The sequence below is a fragment of the Camelina sativa genome, chromosome 14 (genome assembly GCF_030686135.1).
Source record: "Camelina sativa cultivar CO46 ecotype springtype chromosome 14, ASM3068613v1".
In the NCBI taxonomy this organism is placed as follows: domain Eukaryota; kingdom Viridiplantae; phylum Streptophyta; class Magnoliopsida; order Brassicales; family Brassicaceae; genus Camelina; species Camelina sativa.
In genome coordinates this window covers 1600719-1620885 of record NC_141893.1, presented here as the reverse complement: position 1 = coordinate 1620885, position 20167 = coordinate 1600719, and the positions used below count along the sequence as shown (strand labels likewise).

The following is a 20167-nucleotide window of genomic DNA, read 5'->3' as shown; positions in this document are numbered from 1 at the left end:
GGGCCGATCAATGCAACGTCCTTGGCCCCTTACCCATTATCCGAGATGACCAATCGTGGGTACAATAATTGCCCCCCAAGTCTCCCGAGCTGATTAGCTCGGGGGACATTTGATTTCCAATCGACCAATTTCGGGAAACTAAATATCCCCCATATCTCATGATTTGATCGTGGTAATGATGGAATTTGCCTTCCCAAACAAGCTCTAGGGACCACTGGGTGGCTTACACGCTATAAGAGAGGAGAAAAACGGACCGAGACTTCTCGCTTCCCCAAGCAATCATTACTTCTCGGTTCTGTGTATAAGGGTAAACTACCCGACTTCTCTCTTTTATTCTTAAATTTTAGTTTGCCCTCTGTTGTGTTTTCCGTTTTTCTCTCGTCTCCTTTGTTCCTTGCTATTCGCCGGAAATTTCTTCAACTCTCCTTTCCCTAGATCAATTTCCTTCACCTTTATCCAGAAAGCATGTCGCCTCCGAAATCTACGCCGGGTAAAGCCGCGAAACCTCTGATTTTGGGCGTTTACGGTCCCCACCAGCCGTCGATTCTCTCTGCGAAGAACATGGCTGAGGTTAGGGGATCCACCGAGATTCCGCCGGAGATCGAGATCAGATTTCCAGAAGCTCATGAATCCCCGGAGAATCGTCCTCCTGGCTACTGTTGCGCGTTTGAAATCTATTTTCTCTGCGTGCGGCCTGTCATTCCCCCTTCCCAAACTTATCGTAAAGATGATGTTCGAGTTGGGCTTCGCACTTCCCGAGATGTGTCCGAATTTTGTTCGGACCGTCCTGTGTCTTCAGACTCTGGGAGAGGAGTTCGATTACAAGTTGTCCTCGGCCGACTTCCTTCAAGTTTACACAGTGAAAATGGGTCGCACCAAGGGCACTCTTTACGTAAGTCCGCTCTCCGGACTGAAGGTCTTTGATGACCTCCCCGAGAAAGACGAGAAATGGTGAAATTCTTATTTCTTCTTTCCGGTTAGCGAGCTCACCTTCGGACACCTCTCGAGTTCGCATGTTTCAAAGTGGACTTCGAAAATTGGTAGAATGGTGTTCCTTGTTAGGTACAGACTAAGTTCTTGTTTTTTGCGTGGTTTGCTTTGGCCCACGTTCGTGGAGTTCTTCTCGCGGTTCTGTAGCCGAGGTCAGATTGCCTAGGATTCTTTTTCGTGTGAAAGGATCAGAAAATCTGGAATCAGACTTAGAGGACGTTTTCTCGTTTGCTCTGAGCCTCCAAGCACTTCGGATAAGAACTACAGGGAAGAAAGAGCTTGCAGGGCCGCTGAGAAGGAAGCGAAGAAGCAAATGGATGCGCCTATTGCTGAGGGCAAAGCTCGCATCCCTGCCAAGAACTCTGGCTCTTCAGTTCCTGAGGTGAGCGAGATTTCTGCGTCCCCAGATGGTCCTTCTGAACTCCCTGCTGATTCTTCCAGACACTCAGTCGGTCCATCCGAACCTCCTGTGATCGTCATTGCTGATTGTAGCGACGAACCACTGGAGGTCGAGGTTCCCCTTCCATCGATAAGAGAAACCCCCGCCGAGGTGAGCTCCCAGCGGGTCGATTCATCTAAGAAGAGGAAGGAACCTGAGACTTCCTCCTCTTCTCTCGAGAAAAGCTGTGCCCGGACTGATTCATCAGGAGACGAGCGAAATAGATCCAGTTCGAAAGATGGGGCTCCCTCCTCAGAGAAGAGATCTAGGGAGTTTCCTCTCACTAAAGAGTCTGGGGGTTCCTCCGGGAAGCTACCTCCGAAGGAACAATGTCATTATCCCCGGGGTAAGAACGACCCGAGGTGCTTTCGCTTCATGTTTTTATTATTCCAAATACTTAGAATAGAATAACATTTCTCATACCACGCAGCTCCCCCGCTTCTCCAGCTGATCTGATGAGGAGCTACACACGACATGGAGTTTGGATTCCAGCGTTTGCCGACATGTCTGAAGTCAACCATGCGAACTTTTTCCTCTTCGCGGATAAAATCGTCGAGGTTAAGGATATATACATCTTTGTTTTTCTTTATTTTATTTTTATTATTTATGTTTTTAACAAGCCAACTTTTCCAGCTAATGATCGAGTTTAACACTTCGGTGGCATACTACGAGGACCAGCTAGTTGCTTCCCCCTCGTCCTCCGAGGTAAGCCTTCTCAAGGAGAGAGTAGCTGACTAGAAGCCCAAGTGGCAGAATATTCTAGGCTGGAGACCGAAAATGCCCAGGCTGTGGAGAAAGCCGAACAGATCCGAGCTCGGATGAAGAGAGCTCAGGTAGAGGTGCTTGACCTCAGGATTGCCACTGAGGACCTCCGAGACAAATTGAAGAAAGCGGGCGACCACTAATATGAGGCCGCAAAGAACGAGAAGGTGGCAAAGAAGAAGTTATACGAGATCGAACTCCGCAACCAGCTTCTAGAAGCCGGTAACAGTTGCAAGATCGAGAGGGTGCGGAGGGAGGAGAGACAAGCAATGAGGCAAACTCTCCGTTCGTTGATCGATGAGGTGAAAGTTCATTTTGAGGAAAGGGAGAAGTTAGCTCCAGCCAAGATCCGAGCTGTCGAGATTAGGGCTAATCGGATGATGATTGAAGAAATCTCAAGGAGGGAGATTCAGGATCTCGAAGCTGAACTCGGACTTTTGCGAGCTGGTGAAGAGAAAGTCGATGAGGAGATCTCCAAGGTAACCCTCCGCGATTTTGACCCTTCTGCATTTTCTAGCCTTTTGGTAGATATGTCCGAACTGTTATGCAATGAGCACCCCTTGAGTTTTACCATTGATGAGTCCGGAACTAACTTCAGACGAATGTCGAACCAGGGGATGGACACCTTTCAAGCGAATACCAAATCGGAAGCGGAGATCGCAGAGATGAGTCTGGTCCTTCCCGAAGCGGCATCAGATCCTTCCCTCCCTTCTGATACTCAGTAGAACTTATCTCGGGGTTGTTTTGGCACGAGCTGCCCCCCAATTTTTTTTTTGTTTTTTCTTTTTTAACCTAATTCGGAGTTTTTTGGTCGCGGTGACCACTCCGCACGCGAATATTTTCCTTGAAATCGAAAAGCTATTTTATCTTTATATCTTCCTGACTATTAATCCAAAGCTTAGTTTAAGCTCGCGGAGCGAAACCCCTTTAGTTTTGACTTAAACCCCTTCGGTTTAATTGATCCCTCGAACATTAAATCCGGAATTTCGTGATACGAAGTAAGACTTCGGTTTAATTTGAAGTTTGCGAAGTTAGATTTTGGTTTTAATTGAAATTTGCGAAGCTAATCTTCTTTCTTTTAGAAGTAAAATTTTTTTACTTACTGAATACAAAGTGAAACTTTGGTTTTAATTGAGATTCGTGAAGCTAGACTTTGGCTTTAATTGAAATTTGCGAAGTTAGACTTCGGCTTTTTTTTTGTAATTTGCGAAGTTGGACATCGACTTTTTTTGTAATTTGGGAAGTTAGACTTCGGCTTTTTTTGTTTGTTTTGCTGGTCAACCATTATTCATAAAAAGTTAAAAGAATACTTTTGATTTTATTAAAATGGATTGCTGGACCCGAAGTGGGCTGTCTACGTACCATTATCGAGATCAAGCCAACCGTAGTTCGATACAAGAGAATTAACTATAGAAAAGTTAGAGATACAAAGAATTGCAGGACCTCGGGACTGGTTTCCCCTTTGAATCTTCCAGCTGGTAAACTCCATTGCGCACCTCGCGAGTGATTCTGTACGGTCTTTCATCGATGTTCTCATAGAATTTTCGCAAGACCAAGTCCCCAACTGCAAGTGGTCTACCTCGGACTTTTGAATTGTAGTAGCGAGTTACGACATTCTGATTATTTTGCATCCTAACCAAGGCTTGATCTCGGCGGTCATTAATGACATCCAGTGTGTCTTGCATAATTTCTTCGTTCTCTGCAGCCCGGAGAGGATTCAAAGTCATGCGGACTCCAGGTACTTCTAGGTCGGCTGGGACTACGGCGTCAACTCCATAAACTAAGGAAAAAGGTGTTTCGTTTGTAGCTCGTCGAGGCGTGGTTCGGATTGCGCAAAGTACTCCTTGGAGTTCGTCTGGCCAGCGCTCTTTGCGAGAATCCAACCGTTTTTTTCAAATTTGCCAATATAAACTTGTTCATTGCCTCGGCTTGTCCATTCCCTTGCGGGTAACGAGGAGTTGACTTGCTAAGCCGTATTTTCCATTTCGCACAGAATCCTTCGAACTTCGAAAAGATGAACTGCGGGCAATTGTCCGTGACGATTTCGCGTGGAACGTCGTACCGGTAGATTATGCTCTTTAGTACGAACTGTTCAACTTCCTCACTTGTCACCTTAGCATAAGCCACTGCCTCAACCCACTTAGAAAAGTAATCAATAAGAGAAAGTACGTACTGAACTCCTCCTGGTCCCCGATGTAATGGGCCAATGATATCCATATAGACCATCTCATGAACGGGTAAGATGCGGACACCGAAGACAGGAGTTCGGTAGGCTGATGGATTGATGGAGCATGCTTTTGACACTTTTCGCTGGTTCGGGAATATTTCTCGCAATCAGCAACCATAATAGGCCAAAAATACCCTTGTCTTTTGATTTTGAAGGCCAGAGTTCGTCCTCCGGAGTGGTTTCCATTGGGACCATCATGAACAGCTCGCATCAATGCCGCGGGCTCCTCACCAGCAACACATGTCAGATAGGGACCTGCTGTACTCCGGCGCAAAAGTGCTCCGTTATAGACGCAATATCGTGCACTGACAATTTTAAGTTTTCTCGCCACCCATTTGTCAGCTGGGAGTTCACCTCGCTCCAAGTAAGCGCAGATTGGACTCCGCCAGTCTCCTGCCCCCAGATAGGAAGAGGAATTGAAGCAAACCCAAGGCAGATCAACGCTTTCTTGTCCATGAGTTCCCTGAAGACTTTTCGAGAAGTTCAACGCCTAAACGGACGGATAGCTACACTCAACCGCTTCATCTCTAGAGGTACCCGATGATGGAAAAATTGGCTTTAGCCGTAGTAATTTATGCGAGGAAGTTATGACCGTACTTACAGTCGCATTCGATTGTTGTCCTAACGACACAACCACTTCGGACGGTGCTTCACAGTCCGAGCCAGTCTGGTAGATTGGCAAAATGGTTAGTGGAGCTTAGTGAGTACGACATCGAGTTCTGAACTCGAACTTGTGCAAAGGCACATGTCCTTGCAGATTTCTTGATAAAACTCCCACTTGCTAGTTCAGTTGAACATAGTGTGGATGTCCCATAGACTGTACACGTGGACGATGCTTCATCCAAAACAGGCGCCGAAATCGGAGTTCGTCTCGTTTCTCCCTCCGACAAAGTAATTGAGCAATCATTCTGTCTGGCCTTCAATGCATCCAACAATGAAGCCGAGTACGAGTCTTTTTTAGGCGGACTCATACTCGCTGTAGTAATTGGGGTCCGGAGACTACAAACTTTTTGCGATTCACAGTTAGTTACCAACCAGTTTCTGGGGGAGTACGAGACTAAATACGGGCGCATGGAAGCATACTTAGCCGCGGCCAAAGAATTAGCAGCGAAATTTGACGAGTTCGAAATCACTAAGATCTCGCGAGGTGAAAATTCAGCTGCAGACGCCTTGGCATTATTAGCATCGACTTCGGATCCGACAACGACAAGAATTATCCCGGTCGAAGTTATCGAATACCCGAGCATACGGTTGGAACATTGACCGTCATTACTAGAGCAATGAAAAAGACGGCTGTCGAAGAAGCAGCTCGCGCGACTACTTCCAGCCCTTTACCTGTGGAAACTCCTCCGACTATGGTAGTCACACCTATTTCGGACAAGCAGGAAATCAGTTCGGATGTACAACCTCCGATAATACCTAGACCTCCGAGCCCAGATAAAATTATCCTATCCAACAACACGAACACTAACAATGACGATTAATACTCAGTACCTATTTGTTCGTTTTAAATACTAAAGATCAAAAATTGAATAAAGGTTGAACTGGAGTCGGCGATTCGTATGCGTCAACTTAATCGTATTTTATCATCATTTAAGGGAAATATTTTCCATTAGAAAGTGGACAAATTATTTTAGATATATCTACCTCTAAATCTTTGATTCAAGTAGATATGTTTTTACGTGTTCTGTGTGATGGTCATGAACCTGATTAAGCAATACCCCATTTAAGCTAAGTGTTCAATTTTAGCAGACGAATTAATTAGTTAGAAATTAGATAATTTAGTTTACCAATTTGCTGTTATCGTTTTAATCTCACGCATCGACCGTTTTGTTTAATGTTTTACCCACAGGATCTACAATCATATATAAAACACATTATTCGTTTTGACAAAAAAAAAATATAAAACACATTATTCATGAGTGTATATACATATATATAAACTGAAACATCACAATATTACGATAAAAATACGAACGAAACAATATGACTAAAATACTGCAGAACGAAATCAGAATGACAATAATGTTATAACGTTTAATTAATCATATATATATATATATATATATATATTTAAGGCGTTTTTTATTTTCTTTTTTTTTGATGACAACCAATTATATAAATAAATTCTTATATATATAATTAGTACTAATATAATTTTAACATGTTGACCGCACCTTGAAATAATGCAAAAACTGCGGTCAAAATTAAAAATAATTAAAGAAGTTAAGAGATAGTGACATGTGTGTGTTGTTTAAATCCACCGAACGAACACACACGCACCTCCCACTAAAAGCCAATTAACCAAAAGTTGTGAAAACAAGACTTAAGTGGAAGATTGAAAACATCAGAATGATATAAAAAGTGGATACAACGCGTTAGGTTATATATGTACAATACACATTTCTTTGATCACCATTTCTCATATTATTTGTTGCTTCCAAGCTTTGCCCACTTTCTTGTTACTCATTTGATTCCTTAAGAGAGGAGGGAAACACTTGTTTATGATTTTAAATTTGGTGAAGACAGACGAAAGAAAGATCAAATAACCCACTAGGAGATTCGAAAATTATTTCGTTGATCCAGTTTTAATCCAGGTAAAAAAAAAGAGCTTTGAAATGAAAAATGTTAGTTTTTTTGAAGGGTGCTCAAAACTTTATTCCCATTTGAGCTTGAAGATTTATCAAAATTTGATCATTGCATGAAACAGAGAATCTTTGATTTGTCATTTTTTTGTAAGGTTTTTCTTTTCAGTTGAAAAGCTTAATAACCCATAACTCTCATTTTTTTTTTTTTTTTTATTAAACATAACTCTCATTTTTGTAGCTTTGGGTTTCAAATTCTGTTTTATAGTTTTGTATTTTGTGTGTTTGGAAGTTTATTTCCAATCTTGGATATGCATTTGGTGTTGAAAATGTAATACTAGTTTAGATAAGAATCTGTCCTTACACAAGAAAAGTTTCTCATCCTGTCCAAATCTTTTTTGTTTCTCATCCTTGTCTATACCTTTTGTTTGTCTTTCAGATACTGTTCAGCTTAAAAACTGGAGATTATCTCGGATTCGACAATAGAGATGGTGGGTGATGCTCAAATCCATTCATTGTTGAATGTGAGAAATGATGTGAATCCATCAAGGAACTTGTTTAGACAGAAAGATGCACATCCTTTGTCGGTTTTGTGCATCGGAAAATGGTTAAGCAGTCCCAAAGTATCATGTGAGGTCTCTAGTTCTCCAAGCAAAGTAGGAGAAAACTATGAGACTGAATCCGAAAAGATTCATAAAAAGGTAATCCCATTATCAAGCAAAACGTCATTCTTGTCAAACTATACCGAGGGAAGCCTTCAGTTCACTATGAGAGCCAATGGAACGCCTCATTTTGTTTTCAAATTGGAGAATCAGAAAGATGTTTATGTGGCAAGCTATGTAGAAGACCAAAGTGTTTATATGATCTACCTACAAAGAGGAGAAGCATCATCCTCACCACATCTAGTTGGTAGAATAAAAGTATCGACCTTGTCTTCGGAGAGAGAGTTTGTTTTGTTTAGTAGCAATGATCAGATACCGAGTAACGGGACAAACAGAGGATTAACTAAAAAAGTAGTCAAGAAAACTAGAGGTATCTCAAGATTGAGCAGAACAAGTTTTATACCTGATTTGTGTTCTTGGGATCAGCCATTCGAAGAAGAACCGAGCTTTGATGTTGGGCAGGTGAATCTTTTGGAAAACAACCTTCCAACAAATCTTGAAACATTAGCTGTGGTTGTGAAACAAGAGACGGTTAGAGAAGAAATTGGAGGCTGGGGATTGAACTTCTTGAAGAAATTGCAGCCGATGGTTCAATCAAATGATGCTACTGAGACTGAAACTTCAACATCTGTCAGAAGTATGGATGTTGTGATTCCTTTAGGGGTTCATGGAGGACCTGAAGATGAACCCTTGAGCTTGATACAGAGATGGAAATCTAAAGGACACTGTGACTGTGGAGGATGGGACTTGGGTTGTTCCTTGACCCATCTTAATGGTCAACCACGAAAAGACCAACTCGAGCTTCTCATAGAGGTAAACATACAATTTAAACCTCAACTGAGATTAAACCCTTACAAAAAACTAATTTTGTAATCTTAACGTATTGATTCAGGGAACGAAGCATGAAACCATTGGGTTAAAGATTGTGAATGTTCACGAAGGACTTTACATAGTTCAATTCGAAGCAAATCTATCTATCTTGCAATCATTTTCAATTGCTTTGGCATTCATACATTGCCAGAACCACCGACCAAAGCATCTACAGTAATAATTTAGTTTAGCGTTTTCATATTTTCAATATGATGTTAATACCAGAAAAGGAGAAACTGAGGAAAAATTGTCTAAATAGCCAAACATTTCAAAGTCAATACATATTGTCAGGAAATAAAAATATATTGCTACCAAAATTCTCAAATTTGTATTTAGACAGATCATCAAATGCAAGCAAGACTGATCTAATCTTCAGACAATGGCATTGGCAGCACTAGCAATCCTTGGCCAGAGATCAGCACACTCTTTTCCGATAGGACCAGTGATTGCAGAACCTTTCATCTCTCCCTTGGGGTTGACAATGACTCCAGCATTATCTGTACAATAGAGGAACAGATCACTACATCAGTACTTGATTTCATACACAATAACAAATGGGAAACAAATAGCGATCATCATGTAGAGTCCATATGGAGCAGATGCAAGCGTTCAAGCAATAAAGCATCTGTAACGAAGGACACAAATTTAGTTTTCCAGACTTGTAACCGTATCATCACCCTCTAAACGTGTCGGTGGATACTTGACTTAAGCCTGGTGGATGTCAACTAAATAAGCTACATAACTGACTACGATCACAGAATCAATCAGTAGTACCCAGCATTTGAAAACAATTGAGAATGTAGAGTTCAAATGGAGCAGATGCAAGCGTTTGAGCATAAGAGTATCTGTAACGATAGAACACACTAGGTCTACCAGATATTGTTTTGTATTTACACACCCTCTGACTGTGTCGATGCATACATGACACAACTCTGGAATATACAAGTATCTAAATCTAAATATGGTCATAACTACATCAAAGACGCAGCAAACTAGAACACAAAAACAAATTTGGAGTTCAAATGGAGCAGATTCAAGCGTTGAAGCATTAAAGTATCTGTAACGATAGAACACAACTTAACTATACCAATGCTTGTAACAGTATAAACACCCTCTAACAAGTTTCGGTGAATACATGACTTAAGCCTGATGTGAAGCTACGAAATAAAAATGCAAACTTTAAGCTAGGGTTGAATCAAAGCAAGTAAACTGACCTTCGAAGTACATGAAAACACCATCCTTTCGGCGCCATGGTTTGCGTTGCCTAACGATCACAGCAGGAAGCACCTTTTTACGGAGATCGGGCTTACCCTTTTTGACGGTGGCCATCACCATGTCGCCAACGCAAGCAGAAGGCAAACGATTAAGACGACCTTTGATACCCTTCACGGAAATGATGTACAGGTTCTTAGCACCGGTGTTGTCGGCGCAGTTCACCGTCGCCGCCACTGGTAGACCCAGTGACATCCTGAATTTGTTACCAGAGGTACCTCCACGCCCTAATCAAAATAATCCAAATAACAACAACACCCACTAAAGCAACGCACATTGGTTAACTGAAAATGTATCAGATCTACTAAATAGAGGAAAAGCACGAACCTCGCTTCGACATTGTTGACGGCTTGAAGAGATATCTGTAGTTATGGTTTTAGGGTTTCCGGTGTCATTTATAGTGATGCATTTACTTCTAGGGTTTCACTCGCCTTAAGAAGGAAGAAGATGACAATTGCGTTTTGAGCCCAAGTTCTAAATATTTTAGGCCCATGAAAGCCCACGAATAGTTTTACAAAAGGAGTGTCGGTTCTTTTGGTCAGTTGTTTGAGAGTCCCACATCGGAAGATGAAAGAGTTGGACAGCTGAGACTCTAATATAAATTGACCACACTCTTCACTATCAATCCACGCAGCCATGTGGTGAGCACAAAGCGAACTATTCTTTCGCCTTTTACTAAAGAATACCGTGTGCTCTTCACGATAAGTGGCATACGCCTATTTTTGGAGGGTTCTCACTTACCGTGAGACCCAACAACTCTCAGTTTAATCTTGTACTCTTGGTTAGAATTTTCTACTCTCGGTTAGCTTTCTTCGAGTAGATAAACTTGAAGATATGGTATACCGAGCAGTGGCTGTCGGTGGTCTTAGTCTCTTAACCAAGGTTAGCTAATACTAGAGGAACAAGTTGTTTAGCCTTTTGTTAGTTTGGGCGGAGTCATTTGTTTTGCTCTGTTTAATTTTTTCCGGACTTGTTACTTGTTATTTATTTTATTCAAAACCCAATTATGATTTTAGCCTTTTTTGCCGATTATAAGTCTGAATTTGCTGGAGGAGGATGATGAGGTTGTGAGATTTGCATTTTTTTTCTCAAAGTTAAAAAAAGAGTCATTGAACTGATCAATTATTCTGTCCTAACATTAACACATGATTGAATATAGTCGACCATACTTGGAAGTTCGGAACAATCTCATCGCGAGATGATCATATGTCCAATTAAATAAATCTTGGTAATTAAGTGCTGCATAATTGGATATTGAGTATTGTTGACCTATGTCTCTCTTTTTTTTTTTTTTTTTTGCTTGGGACAGATCAAAAACAGGAAGTTGCAGTATGTTGAGTAACAAGTTTTAAACTTGTTTTACGCTGGAATCTGTTGTAAACAAACCGAGGCTGGATTTTGTTTGTTTTTCTTCCTTTCTTTAAGGTTGTGTATCACATGAAAAAGAGAATACACATAAAAAACAATAGATTTGGCTTTGAGGAAGTTACTAGGAATAGGAGATTTGCTAATTATGGTTAATTTTATGAGTCTTCCTCATTTTACTCACATCCTCTCTTCTTCCTTTGCACAAATTTTTTTTGATGTCGTTTAGGTTATTCCAAGTTGTCTTCCATCTCCTCAATTCTCTCTGTTTTTCTTTCTTCCTGTCTCTCATTTTTTCCCTTTATTAAACGAAGAACTCCTTCTCTCTCCTCGTGCATTTGAATTCTTAAACCCGAATCCGTCTGGTCGTTCTTTTTCCTTCTTGCCTCCCCTCCGTGATGGTTCGTCATTCTCGGAGGGAGTCCTTTTCTGAAATGGCCGGCTTAGAGGTTTGTCCTGATACTGATCTCCTCTGGCCATTTGGAAAGCTTGATGGTCTTGATCGGGATGAGATCCGTGAAACCGCATATGAGATCTTTTTCGCGGCATGTCGATCATCACCTGGATTCGGAGGTAGAAATGCTCTCACGTTCTACTCGAAGCACAATGGTGGTGACCATCAAGGGGATGGAGTAGGAGGAGGAGGAGGAGGATCTGGATCGTCTAACGGGTCTGGCTTCGGATCTTTAGGGAGGAAAGAAGTTGTGACAACACCAACAAGCCGAGTTAAACGAGCGTTAGGGTTGAAGATGCTTAAACGATCTCCGTCTAGGCGAATGTCGACAGTAGGGACATTTGCGGGAGCCGTGTCAGCTCCTTCATCCCCTGGTAATAATGGAAGCATTGGAGGTGGTTCAGGACACATTAGCCCCGGGGCTGGGTTTCTGACTGTGCCACCTTCTCGACCTCTACGACCGTTAACCTCCGCAGAAATCATGAGGCAACAGATGAAAGTCACGGAACAGAGTGACACTAGGCTTCGGAAAACCCTAATGAGGACGCTTGTTGGCCAAGTAAGTTCCTCTGTTTTCTCCATTATGAATGAAAACTCTGTTTCTTCATGATTTATTAAAGAAACGTTTGTAATTTTTGTCATCCAGACGGGTAGGCGAGCAGAGACAATAATCCTTCCTTTAGAGCTGCTCCGTCACGTGAAATCATCGGAGTTTGGTGATATACATGAGTATCAAATTTGGCAAAGACGACAACTCAAAGTCCTTGAAGCTGGCCTTCTCCTTCATCCATCAATCCCTCTTGATAAGGCCAACAACTTTGCAATGCGTCTCCGAGAAATCATCCGCCAGAGCGAGACAAAACCCATTGACACCAGCAAAACCTCAGAGACAATGCCGACACTTTGTAACGTTGTCACCCCCTTATCATGGCGCAATAGCAACCCGACCACCGAGGTTTGCCATTGGGCCGATGGATACCCACTCAACGTACATCTCTATGTGGCGCTTTTGCAGTCGATTTTTGACATACGTGATGAGACGTTGGTTCTTGATGAGATTGATGAGCTTTTGGAACTGATGAAGAAGACATGGTTAATGTTGGGGATTACACGACCTATGCATAACTTGTGTTTCACTTGGGTTCTGTTCCATCAATACATTGTGACATCTCATATGGAGCCAGACTTGCTTGGTGCCTCTCACGCCATGTTGGCTGAAGTTGCCAATGACGCCAAGAAGTCTGATCGTGAGGCTCTTTACGTGAAGCTCTTGACTTCGACGTTAGCATCAATGCAAGGATGGACTGAAAAAAGGTATTTCCTTTTGCCTTTTGAAGTGTACTTGATCACACAAAACTGAATCTGATTATGAATGTGTGATTATAGGTTGTTGAGCTATCATGATTATTTCCAACGAGGGAACGTGGGATTGATCGAGAGTCTTCTGCCATTAGCGTTGTCTTCGTCTAAGATTTTGGGGGAGGACGTGACAATCTCTCAAGGGAATAGTCAAGAGAAAGGTGATGTGAAATTGGTGGATTCTTCAGGGGATCGGGTCGATTACTATATAAGAGCATCTATTAAAAACACATTCTCAAAGGTAACTATAACTAAAAAAATCACTTGTGTGTTTATTTATTTTAATCTCTCTTTCTGTTAGGTTTCTCATATCATTGTTATTTTATACTGTGTGTCAGGTTATAGAATACATGAAGACCGAAATCGCGGAAACAGAGGAAGGAGAAGAAGCGGCAACTATGTTGATTCGGCTAGCTAAAGAGACAGAGGATCTTGCTTTGCGAGAGCGCGAGTGTTTTAGTCCGATACTTAAGAGATGGTACATGGTTGCAGCTGGAGTCGCCTCTGTTTCGCTTCATCAATGTTATGGTTCCATCTTGATGCAATACTTAGCTGGTCGATCAACTATTACTAAAGAGACAGTTGAAGTTCTGCAAACGGCAGGGGAGCTTGAGAAGGTTCTTGTGCAGATGGTGGCTGAAGATTCAGAAGAATGTGAAGATGGAGGCAAAGGGCTTGTTAGAGAGATGGTTCCGTATGAAGTCGAATCAATTATATTAAAACTACTAAGGCAATGGATTGAAGAGAAGTTAAAAACAGTTCAAGACTGCTTGAGCAGAGCAAAGGAAGCTGAAGTATGTTTATCAAAGCTTTACTTGCAACTCAAGTATACAAAATGTATCATCTATTTTAACCATTCTTTGTTTTCTTCTTATAGACATGGAACCCAAAATCAAAATCAGAACCTTATGCACAATCTGCTGGAGAGTTGATGAAGCTAGCGAATGATGCAATCGATGAATTCTTTGAGATCCCGATTGGGATTACAGAGGATTTGGTTCATGATCTTGCTGAAGGTTTAGAAAAACTCTTCCAAGAATACACCACATTTGTAGCATCTTGCGGTGAGTTCAAGAATAAAAAATATGTCTTTTTTCATAGAACCAATCATTGGTGTTTGATTGGTGGTGGTTTTGTCAGGTTCAAAACAGAGTTACATTCCTACGCTTCCTCCACTTACAAGAGGTAACCGAGACTCAAAATTCGTGAAGCTATGGAAGAAAGCCACTCCATGTACTGCCTCAGGAGAAGAACTTAACCACCTCGGTGAAGCCTTACCTGGCAACCACCCACGTCCTTCCACTAGCCGCGGAACACAGCGCCTCTACATACGTCTCAACACTTTACATTTCCTAAGCTCTCAAATTCACTCCCTCAACAAAGCCCTTTCGCTCAACCCTAAGGTCCTCCCCGCGACGCGGAAACGCTGCCGCGAACTGACCAAGTCATCCTCGTATTTCGAATTCACTCAAGCGGGAATTGAATCTGCATCCCAACATGTCTCCGAGGTTGCGGCCTACCGATTAATCTTCCTCGACTCATACTCGGTCTTCTACGAAAGCCTCTACACCGGAGATGTCGCTAACGCGAGGATCAAACCCGCGTTGAGGATCATGAAACAGAACCTAACGTTAATGACCGCGATTCTCGCGGACCGAGCGCAAGCATTGGCGATGAGAGAAGTCATGAAGGCTTCGTTCGAAGTGGTTCTAACGGTTCTACTCGCGGGAGGACATTCCCGAGTTTTCTATCGAACGGATCACGATTTGATCGAGGAAGATTTCGAGAGCTTAAAGAAGGTTTATTGCACGTGCGGCGAAGGACTTATCCCTGAAGAAGTGGTGGATCGAGAGGCAGAGACAGTTGAAGGAGTGATTCAACTTATGGGACAACCAACAGAACAACTTATGGAAGACTTCAGCATCGTGACATGCGAGTCAAGCGGAATGGGATTGGTCGGGACCGGACAAAAACTCCCCATGCCTCCAACAACTGGACGATGGAATAGGTCGGATCCAAACACGATTTTGCGAGTTCTTTGCTATAGAAACGATCGTGTCGCTAATCAATTTTTGAAAAAATCGTTCCAATTGGGAAAACGAAGATGACACAAGTTATTCAAAAATATATTAAAAATGTCATCTTCCTCTATCCTATGATCTGTTGTAATTTGTATATGTGTTTCGAGATTTAAGAGTTACAAAACAAAGTTGCTTGTTCGTTAGTAAATGTTTTTTTTTGTGGTTTTAGACATAAAACCCGGTTTAGAGATAACCGAGTTACAACAGTGTGATAATCAGAACGACGTCGTACCGCCCATTATATCCTCTCGTCCTCTTCCTTACCTGTTGACTGTTGTTGGCTGTAGCAGCGTTATCCTTTGTTTTAGATTCTGTAACAACAATGGCGACAATGGTGACGCAAGGGCCTTGGCTGAAGATTGCTTCCGTATCTCAGCCGAAATCAGTGGCGAAATCAACGGAATTAGGGTTTCTCACTTCTCAACTCAGCGGCGTAAGAATTTCATATGGTTACAGTGATGTCATCAATTGCATAGCTTTACCTTCCGCTCCCTCTCTTCTTCAACCCATCGTCGCTCGTACGCTTCTCTCCATTCTTATTCCTGACTTACTTTTATTAGGGTTCAACAATTTGTGTTATAAAGTTTGAATTTTTTTGGGGTTTCCGTTGTCTTAACATTGAGTAGAGTTCATCAATGCTTCGAGTCTTGAATTGCGAATAGGAGTTTATGAAAGATTTCAATTTTAAAACTGTTTTGGTATTATTGTCTCATGTGCGTCTCAGGACGAATCTGCCCTTTTACTGGGAAGAAAGCAAACAGAGCAAACAAAGTGTCTTTCTCAAACCACAAGACGAAGAAGTTGCAATTCGTTAACTTGCAATACAAAAAAGTCTGGTGGGAAGCTGGCAAACGTTTTGTCAAACTTCGTTTATCAACCAAGGCCTTGAAGACCATTGAGAAAAACGGGCTCGATGCTGTTGCCAAAGAAGCTGGCATAGATCTTCGCAAGAAGTAGAAACTGTAGATTCATCTAATGATGAGATGAGGTATGTTTCTGTAGTCTTCTTCTTTTTTGGCAATAGTTGAGCTTTGTCCCATTCTTGGCATTGTCCGGTTTGTTCAATCCCCAATGTCTAGTCCATCTCTTCTAGCATTGCCAAACTATTTAGATTATTTAAAGCAGTGATTTGAATCGTTTTTCAGTAGAGTCATTGAAATGGTAAAATGTTTCAAATCCAACTTTTGTAGCTCTTGTCACCAAATTGTTCTTGATCATTAAACCAGGATTTATCCTGTGATTTCATCACTTGGCAAGTGGGTTAACCATTTTGTTTATGAAACAAATAAGTTTTTTCTCTGTGGAACAGTTAAGAAAGACTGACGAGAGACAATTGACACGCAACATAGGTGACCAAAACCATCCTGTGTGTGTTTTAGTCTTTGTCGCTGATACTATCATTACATTTATCGACTGATTGAACAATAGGATTATCGGTTTTCCCTTTCGTCTTCTTCATCGATAGCTCTCCTCCACCTCCTGATCCTTTCGGCTTCCTATGACGTGTTGTAGACTTTCTAGTAGTAGAAGAACCGTCTGAAAGAGGGTAAGAACCTTCCATGTCATTGGCAACCGAGACAACACGCCTCCTCCTAACTGATGGATCATGCGATGAATCTATCGACCCGTGCCTACTCCTGTGGTGACGTCTTGAGTGCTTAGGTTGCATATCTGATGCTGATGCACTGCTGTTTCGCCTAGTTGGTGAACCGTTTTGTGAGACCGTCTCGGATTTACGCCTCGTCTTCTTATGCTTCGGTTTCTCAGGAGGAGGCAACAACTCTTGTAATCCAACTCCTTCTCCTATTTGATTGTTGTTATTGGCATCTCCTCGAGAAACTACTTGAGCATTCTCATTTTCTTGAGGTTTGAAGTCACCCATCTACATTTAAAAAAAAAAATATATACCAATGATGAGTATACTTTTACATACACGGTCGGCAAAATAAGTAGAATTTGTGTACAACCCATACCCAGCTTGGCGTATTATTGGTTGCGGGACCGTCAGATCCGATGTGGGCGATATGCTTCACATCTGTAGGAAACCCGATCTGCATATCCTTGTCTTTATCTTCGTCTGCAATTAGAATCTATCTTTATATATATATACAGAGTTGTGACTTGTATTACAAGAAAAGGTTATAATGTTGTTGTGAATCATTTTACGAGACTAACCGAAAATTTGAGTAATGTAGCGAAGGCCTTTAAGAAGGCCTTTCACGGTCGCCATCTCGGGAGGAATGGTTTCCGGTAGAACTTCAGATGCTGTAACTATGTGAATGTGCCAAACCCTAACAAAGAACAAATTTAAACATCGAACGAGATTAGAGAGAGTTCAAACCTCGATGGTATTGATTTTCATGTTCGAAATAATTGTGAAAGGAACTGGAAAGAAAGAGAGAGAGAGAAGGAGAGAAAGAATAGGTTTCAGACAAATTCTTGGTTGAGAGAAGACGAAGAAGAAGATCACTATATTTTATTTAACCCAAAAAAAAAAACCTTGTCAAGGCTATTATTTTTACTGTTTATATATATTTTAAGAACTAATTTTTCGTTGGTGGTTAAAAATTAAAAAAGAACTAGTCGACGAGAGGTTTTTACGGGCCGAGAGGAAGAAGACAAGACCACTCTCACTCACACAAAAGTTCTTTGCGTAATCGCATTTTGACAAAACTAGTTAACAACAACAACATTTGCTTTTGTCAAGAAGCCTAGATACGGTACATTAAAACTACGCTGAAAAGATATAAGATAGATTGCATAAATTTAAACTCAGACTTGCTAAGATATCAATGCAATCTGTAGCCTCTTTACCATCTTCTATTTTCTAATCTGTTAAGTTGTCTACTTTGATTGTTCCATATGTAATTATTTTAATATATATCTCCAAATTGAAATTAGTCTTCCAAATATATTGTCTCATTTTTATGTTAATTGTCTATTTATAATACTCCAAAAGTTAATATAAATTTCCATAAAGAAAAACAGTTTCACCTATCTGATGTCCATTCATTAAATTATTAATATCACTATTATTACCTTGACATATCTGGCACTATACAATTGGCTAAATTATTCACAAATTTCATTTAAATGTTATAAATGATATATATTTTTACTAATTAATAAATTAGTAATTTTTTTCTTTTTTTTTCTGATAGATGTATTGACAAATATTTTTGAGATATTATAAAGTTGACTTCATTAATATATTAAAAAAAAACTGAAAACTTGAATGATATAATAGTCTAAAGGAAGTTATTTCATCTGCATTTTATTTAAAATTTATCAAGTTTAGATATGATGATATTTAATAGACTCATTAAAAATTATAATGACTTGGTATATTACACTGGTACTTAATTATTCTTTTCCAAGAGTAATATATTAGTAATTTAGTACTAGTATCCGTGTAATTATAAGAAGATAATATATGGCGTCATTTATTCAAATTAATTGTTATTAATTCATCTTTACTTTCTTTCAATTTAAATATTAGCTTCCATATATTAATTATTAATAAAAACAATTTATTAATTTGGACTGTTAACTCTTCAATGTATATATTATTAATTTATTATAACAGTAATATTATAGACCCAAAAAATAAGATTTTATAAACAAATGCATATAAATGAATGTCAACATCAAATCAGCGTCCAAATCTGTTAAATCAAATCACACTGTCTTCTCTCTTCTGGAATGGCCAAGGAGTATAAATCTAATATACGATAAAAACATGTTACGTTCCTAAATTAGTTATAAAATGTGATAATTACTCTTGCAAACTAACTTTTGAAAGTGGCAAAGGAAGCCCCAAAAAGTGGCATATAATCTTAAGCCCCAAAAATGTGTATACAAACTATTTCTTCACAACACATAAGGCACATACACTTGTTGTTTCTCCGTTTGAGTTGTACGTTCTTTAATCTAATAATAAATATACTTGTACGCACTTACTCAATTTAGTCATGAATCTCATAATAAATTAATAATCATGGTCAAAAGATATAACAAGAAAATATGGTGAAAAATGAAAAACACAATAATATCCGAAAAGAAACACAAATATAATACACTAATCAGTCCAAAGAACTGTTAAAACAACGACAACAAAGACATAGCACTTATCATACAATCCTAATTTTCTCCAATCGAGAATCATATTTTTCTTGTTTTATTTTTATTAATTTAACCGGACAAGTCTACTACAAAAGAGTCATCATAGGCTCATAGCCTTAATGACAAGTCGATGTAACTCGAGTTGGTTCCACCGTTCTCCGTCACAGTTTCCTCCGGTCTCCGTTGCTCCAGCTGGCAAAGAAGCGGCAGCGTACGGATGCATTCCAATGACGTCTCCTCCGGAAAAAGATCTATCAGCTTCGGCGTCTTCGATATCTTAGGCGTCTTCAGCAGCAAAAACTTATATTTCCTGGCCGGAGTCATCATAGCCGCCGGCGCCGGTGGAAACCCTTTATGAAAGTTCCCTTGATCATCCAAATAACCACTACGGTAGTAATCCAAATGAGTCCTCGCCTGAAAAGCAAGAGGATTAGGGTTCCGGTTCCGGTTCATGAGCTGGTTGGAGTAGTGGCGGAAGGTGGTGGGTGAAGCGGCGGCTGGGGAAGCGAGGGTGGGGAAATGGCGATTGGAGTGAAAAGCGTTGATGTGTGCGATTAGGTGTTGTGGTGATATGAAGACTCGCTTACAAACTCCGCATTCTTGGGGCTTTGAATATGGCCTCATTAGGTTTGATGCTTTGTATTAATGAGAAGATGCAAGAGAAAAAAAAAATGAGGGATGAAGAACCTAAGACACATCTATTTCAACTATATACACAAGTTTTATGAGTGAAAAGGAGAAGAGCTGACGCCAACTAAGACTACTATATGAGGAAATATATTTTTCCATATGTGTTATTTTTGTCTTACTTTTGATGATGATGATGACGATGGATTTATTATCTATAATATCATGCATGCATTTCGTTTACCATGTTCTAATATCATGCATGAATTTAGTTCAGGATTTTTTTCTGTAAATGTTTTCTATAAAGAAAATGAAGATATATAGATAGGTATATCTAGACATATAAAGTAGT

General features: G+C 40.4%; 6 protein-coding genes and 1 non-coding gene across 10 annotated transcripts; 4 read left to right on the top strand and 3 right to left on the bottom strand.

Annotated features, from left to right (window-relative positions):
- The first annotated feature begins 6739 nt into the window (after positions 1 to 6739).
- LOC104738969 (uncharacterized) lies at positions 6740 to 8852 on the top strand. Its single transcript, XM_010459193.3, has 3 exons — positions 6740 to 7015; positions 7443 to 8478; positions 8558 to 8852. Exons 2-3 carry the CDS (start codon positions 7492 to 7494, stop codon positions 8711 to 8713), a joined length of 1143 nt encoding a protein of 380 aa, XP_010457495.1. The 5' UTR covers positions 6740 to 7015; positions 7443 to 7491; the 3' UTR covers positions 8714 to 8852.
- LOC104738970 (large ribosomal subunit protein uL14x/uL14z/uL14y) lies at positions 8773 to 10241 on the bottom strand. The gene is made up of 3 exons (XM_010459195.2): positions 10135 to 10241; positions 9750 to 10034; positions 8773 to 9032 (listed from the first exon to the last, which is right to left on the bottom strand). The coding sequence occupies exons 1-3, from the start codon at positions 10145 to 10147 to the stop codon at positions 8908 to 8910; spliced, it is 423 nt and encodes a 140-aa protein (XP_010457497.1). The 5' UTR covers positions 10148 to 10241; the 3' UTR covers positions 8773 to 8907.
- A 194-nt stretch (positions 10242 to 10435) lies between these two features.
- On the top strand, positions 10436 to 15214 carry LOC104738968 (protein unc-13 homolog). The gene is made up of 8 exons (XM_087484868.1): positions 10436 to 10689; positions 11117 to 11232; positions 11402 to 12185; positions 12273 to 12940; positions 13013 to 13226; positions 13324 to 13779; positions 13863 to 14049; positions 14126 to 15214. Exons 3-8 carry the CDS (start codon positions 11571 to 11573, stop codon positions 15091 to 15093), a joined length of 3108 nt encoding a protein of 1035 aa, XP_087340994.1. The 5' UTR covers positions 10436 to 10689; positions 11117 to 11232; positions 11402 to 11570; the 3' UTR covers positions 15094 to 15214.
- LOC147927753 (U5 spliceosomal RNA) lies at positions 10440 to 10557 on the top strand. Its single transcript, XR_015581233.1, has one exon. It is a non-coding gene; the product is annotated as a U5 spliceosomal RNA (small nuclear RNA).
- A 109-nt stretch (positions 15215 to 15323) lies between the features above and the next one.
- On the top strand, positions 15324 to 16998 carry LOC104762256 (large ribosomal subunit protein bL28c). Of its 4 annotated transcripts, XR_015580208.1 has the most exons (4): positions 15324 to 15584; positions 15791 to 16054; positions 16376 to 16415; positions 16495 to 16998. XR_015580208.1 is itself a non-coding variant. In XM_087484872.1 (3 exons), the coding sequence occupies exons 1-2, from the start codon at positions 15389 to 15391 to the stop codon at positions 16021 to 16023; spliced, it is 429 nt and encodes a 142-aa protein (XP_087340998.1). In that variant the 5' UTR covers positions 15324 to 15388; the 3' UTR covers positions 16024 to 16054; positions 16579 to 16998. The 4 variants fall into 4 exon arrangements, 3 of the variants coding, with proteins under 3 accessions (XP_087340998.1, XP_087340997.1, XP_087340996.1); XM_087484872.1 differs by lacking the exon at positions 16376 to 16415 and having other exon boundaries at positions 16579 to 16998; XM_087484871.1 differs by lacking the exon at positions 16376 to 16415.
- On the bottom strand, positions 16335 to 17917 carry LOC104743141 (CRIB domain-containing protein RIC3). Its single transcript, XM_087484869.1, has 3 exons — positions 17242 to 17917; positions 17040 to 17143; positions 16335 to 16948 (listed from the first exon to the last, which is right to left on the bottom strand). Exons 1-3 carry the CDS (start codon positions 17294 to 17296, stop codon positions 16442 to 16444), a joined length of 666 nt encoding a protein of 221 aa, XP_087340995.1. The 5' UTR covers positions 17297 to 17917; the 3' UTR covers positions 16335 to 16441.
- A 1173-nt stretch (positions 17918 to 19090) lies between these two features.
- On the bottom strand, positions 19091 to 19916 carry LOC104743140 (uncharacterized). The gene has a single exon (XM_010464253.2). The coding sequence runs from the start codon at positions 19810 to 19812 to the stop codon at positions 19297 to 19299; it is 516 nt and encodes a 171-aa protein (XP_010462555.2). The 5' UTR covers positions 19813 to 19916; the 3' UTR covers positions 19091 to 19296.
- Between the last annotated feature and the right edge of the window lie 251 nt (positions 19917 to 20167).

What these genes read in the sequence shown, in the direction of transcription:
- LOC104738969 (XM_010459193.3), top strand. Translation starts at nt 7,492, where the DNA reads ATGGTGGGTGATGCTCAAATCCATTCATTGTTGAATGTGAGAAATGAT. An exon ending in AACTCGAGCTTCTCATAGAG is followed by an intron (nt 8,479 to 8,557) that starts GTAAACATACAA and finishes GTATTGATTCAG; the next exon opens with GGAACGAAGCATGAAACCAT.
- LOC104738970 (XM_010459195.2), bottom strand. An exon ending in TGTTTTCATGTACTTCGAAG is followed by an intron (nt 9,033 to 9,749) that starts GTCAGTTTACTT and finishes TCTATTGTACAG; the next exon opens with ATAATGCTGGAGTCATTGTC.
- LOC104738968 (XM_087484868.1), top strand. Translation starts at nt 11,571, where the DNA reads ATGGTTCGTCATTCTCGGAGGGAGTCCTTTTCTGAAATGGCCGGCTTA. An exon ending in TGAGGACGCTTGTTGGCCAA is followed by an intron (nt 12,186 to 12,272) that starts GTAAGTTCCTCT and finishes TTTGTCATCCAG; the next exon opens with ACGGGTAGGCGAGCAGAGAC. An exon ending in CAAGGATGGACTGAAAAAAG is followed by an intron (nt 12,941 to 13,012) that starts GTATTTCCTTTT and finishes GTGTGATTATAG; the next exon opens with GTTGTTGAGCTATCATGATT.
- LOC104762256 (XM_087484872.1), top strand. Translation starts at nt 15,389, where the DNA reads ATGGCGACAATGGTGACGCAAGGGCCTTGGCTGAAGATTGCTTCCGTA. An exon ending in TCTTCAACCCATCGTCGCTC is followed by an intron (nt 15,585 to 15,790) that starts GTACGCTTCTCT and finishes TGTGCGTCTCAG; the next exon opens with GACGAATCTGCCCTTTTACT.
- LOC104743141 (XM_087484869.1), bottom strand. Translation starts at nt 17,296, where the DNA reads ATGGCGACCGTGAAAGGCCTTCTTAAAGGCCTTCGCTACATTACTCAA. An exon ending in CTACATTACTCAAATTTTCG is followed by an intron (nt 17,144 to 17,241) that starts GTTAGTCTCGTA and finishes TTCTAATTGCAG; the next exon opens with ACGAAGATAAAGACAAGGAT. An exon ending in CCAATAATACGCCAAGCTGG is followed by an intron (nt 16,949 to 17,039) that starts GTATGGGTTGTA and finishes TTTTAAATGTAG; the next exon opens with ATGGGTGACTTCAAACCTCA.
- LOC104743140 (XM_010464253.2), bottom strand. Translation starts at nt 19,812, where the DNA reads ATGAGGCCATATTCAAAGCCCCAAGAATGCGGAGTTTGTAAGCGAGTC.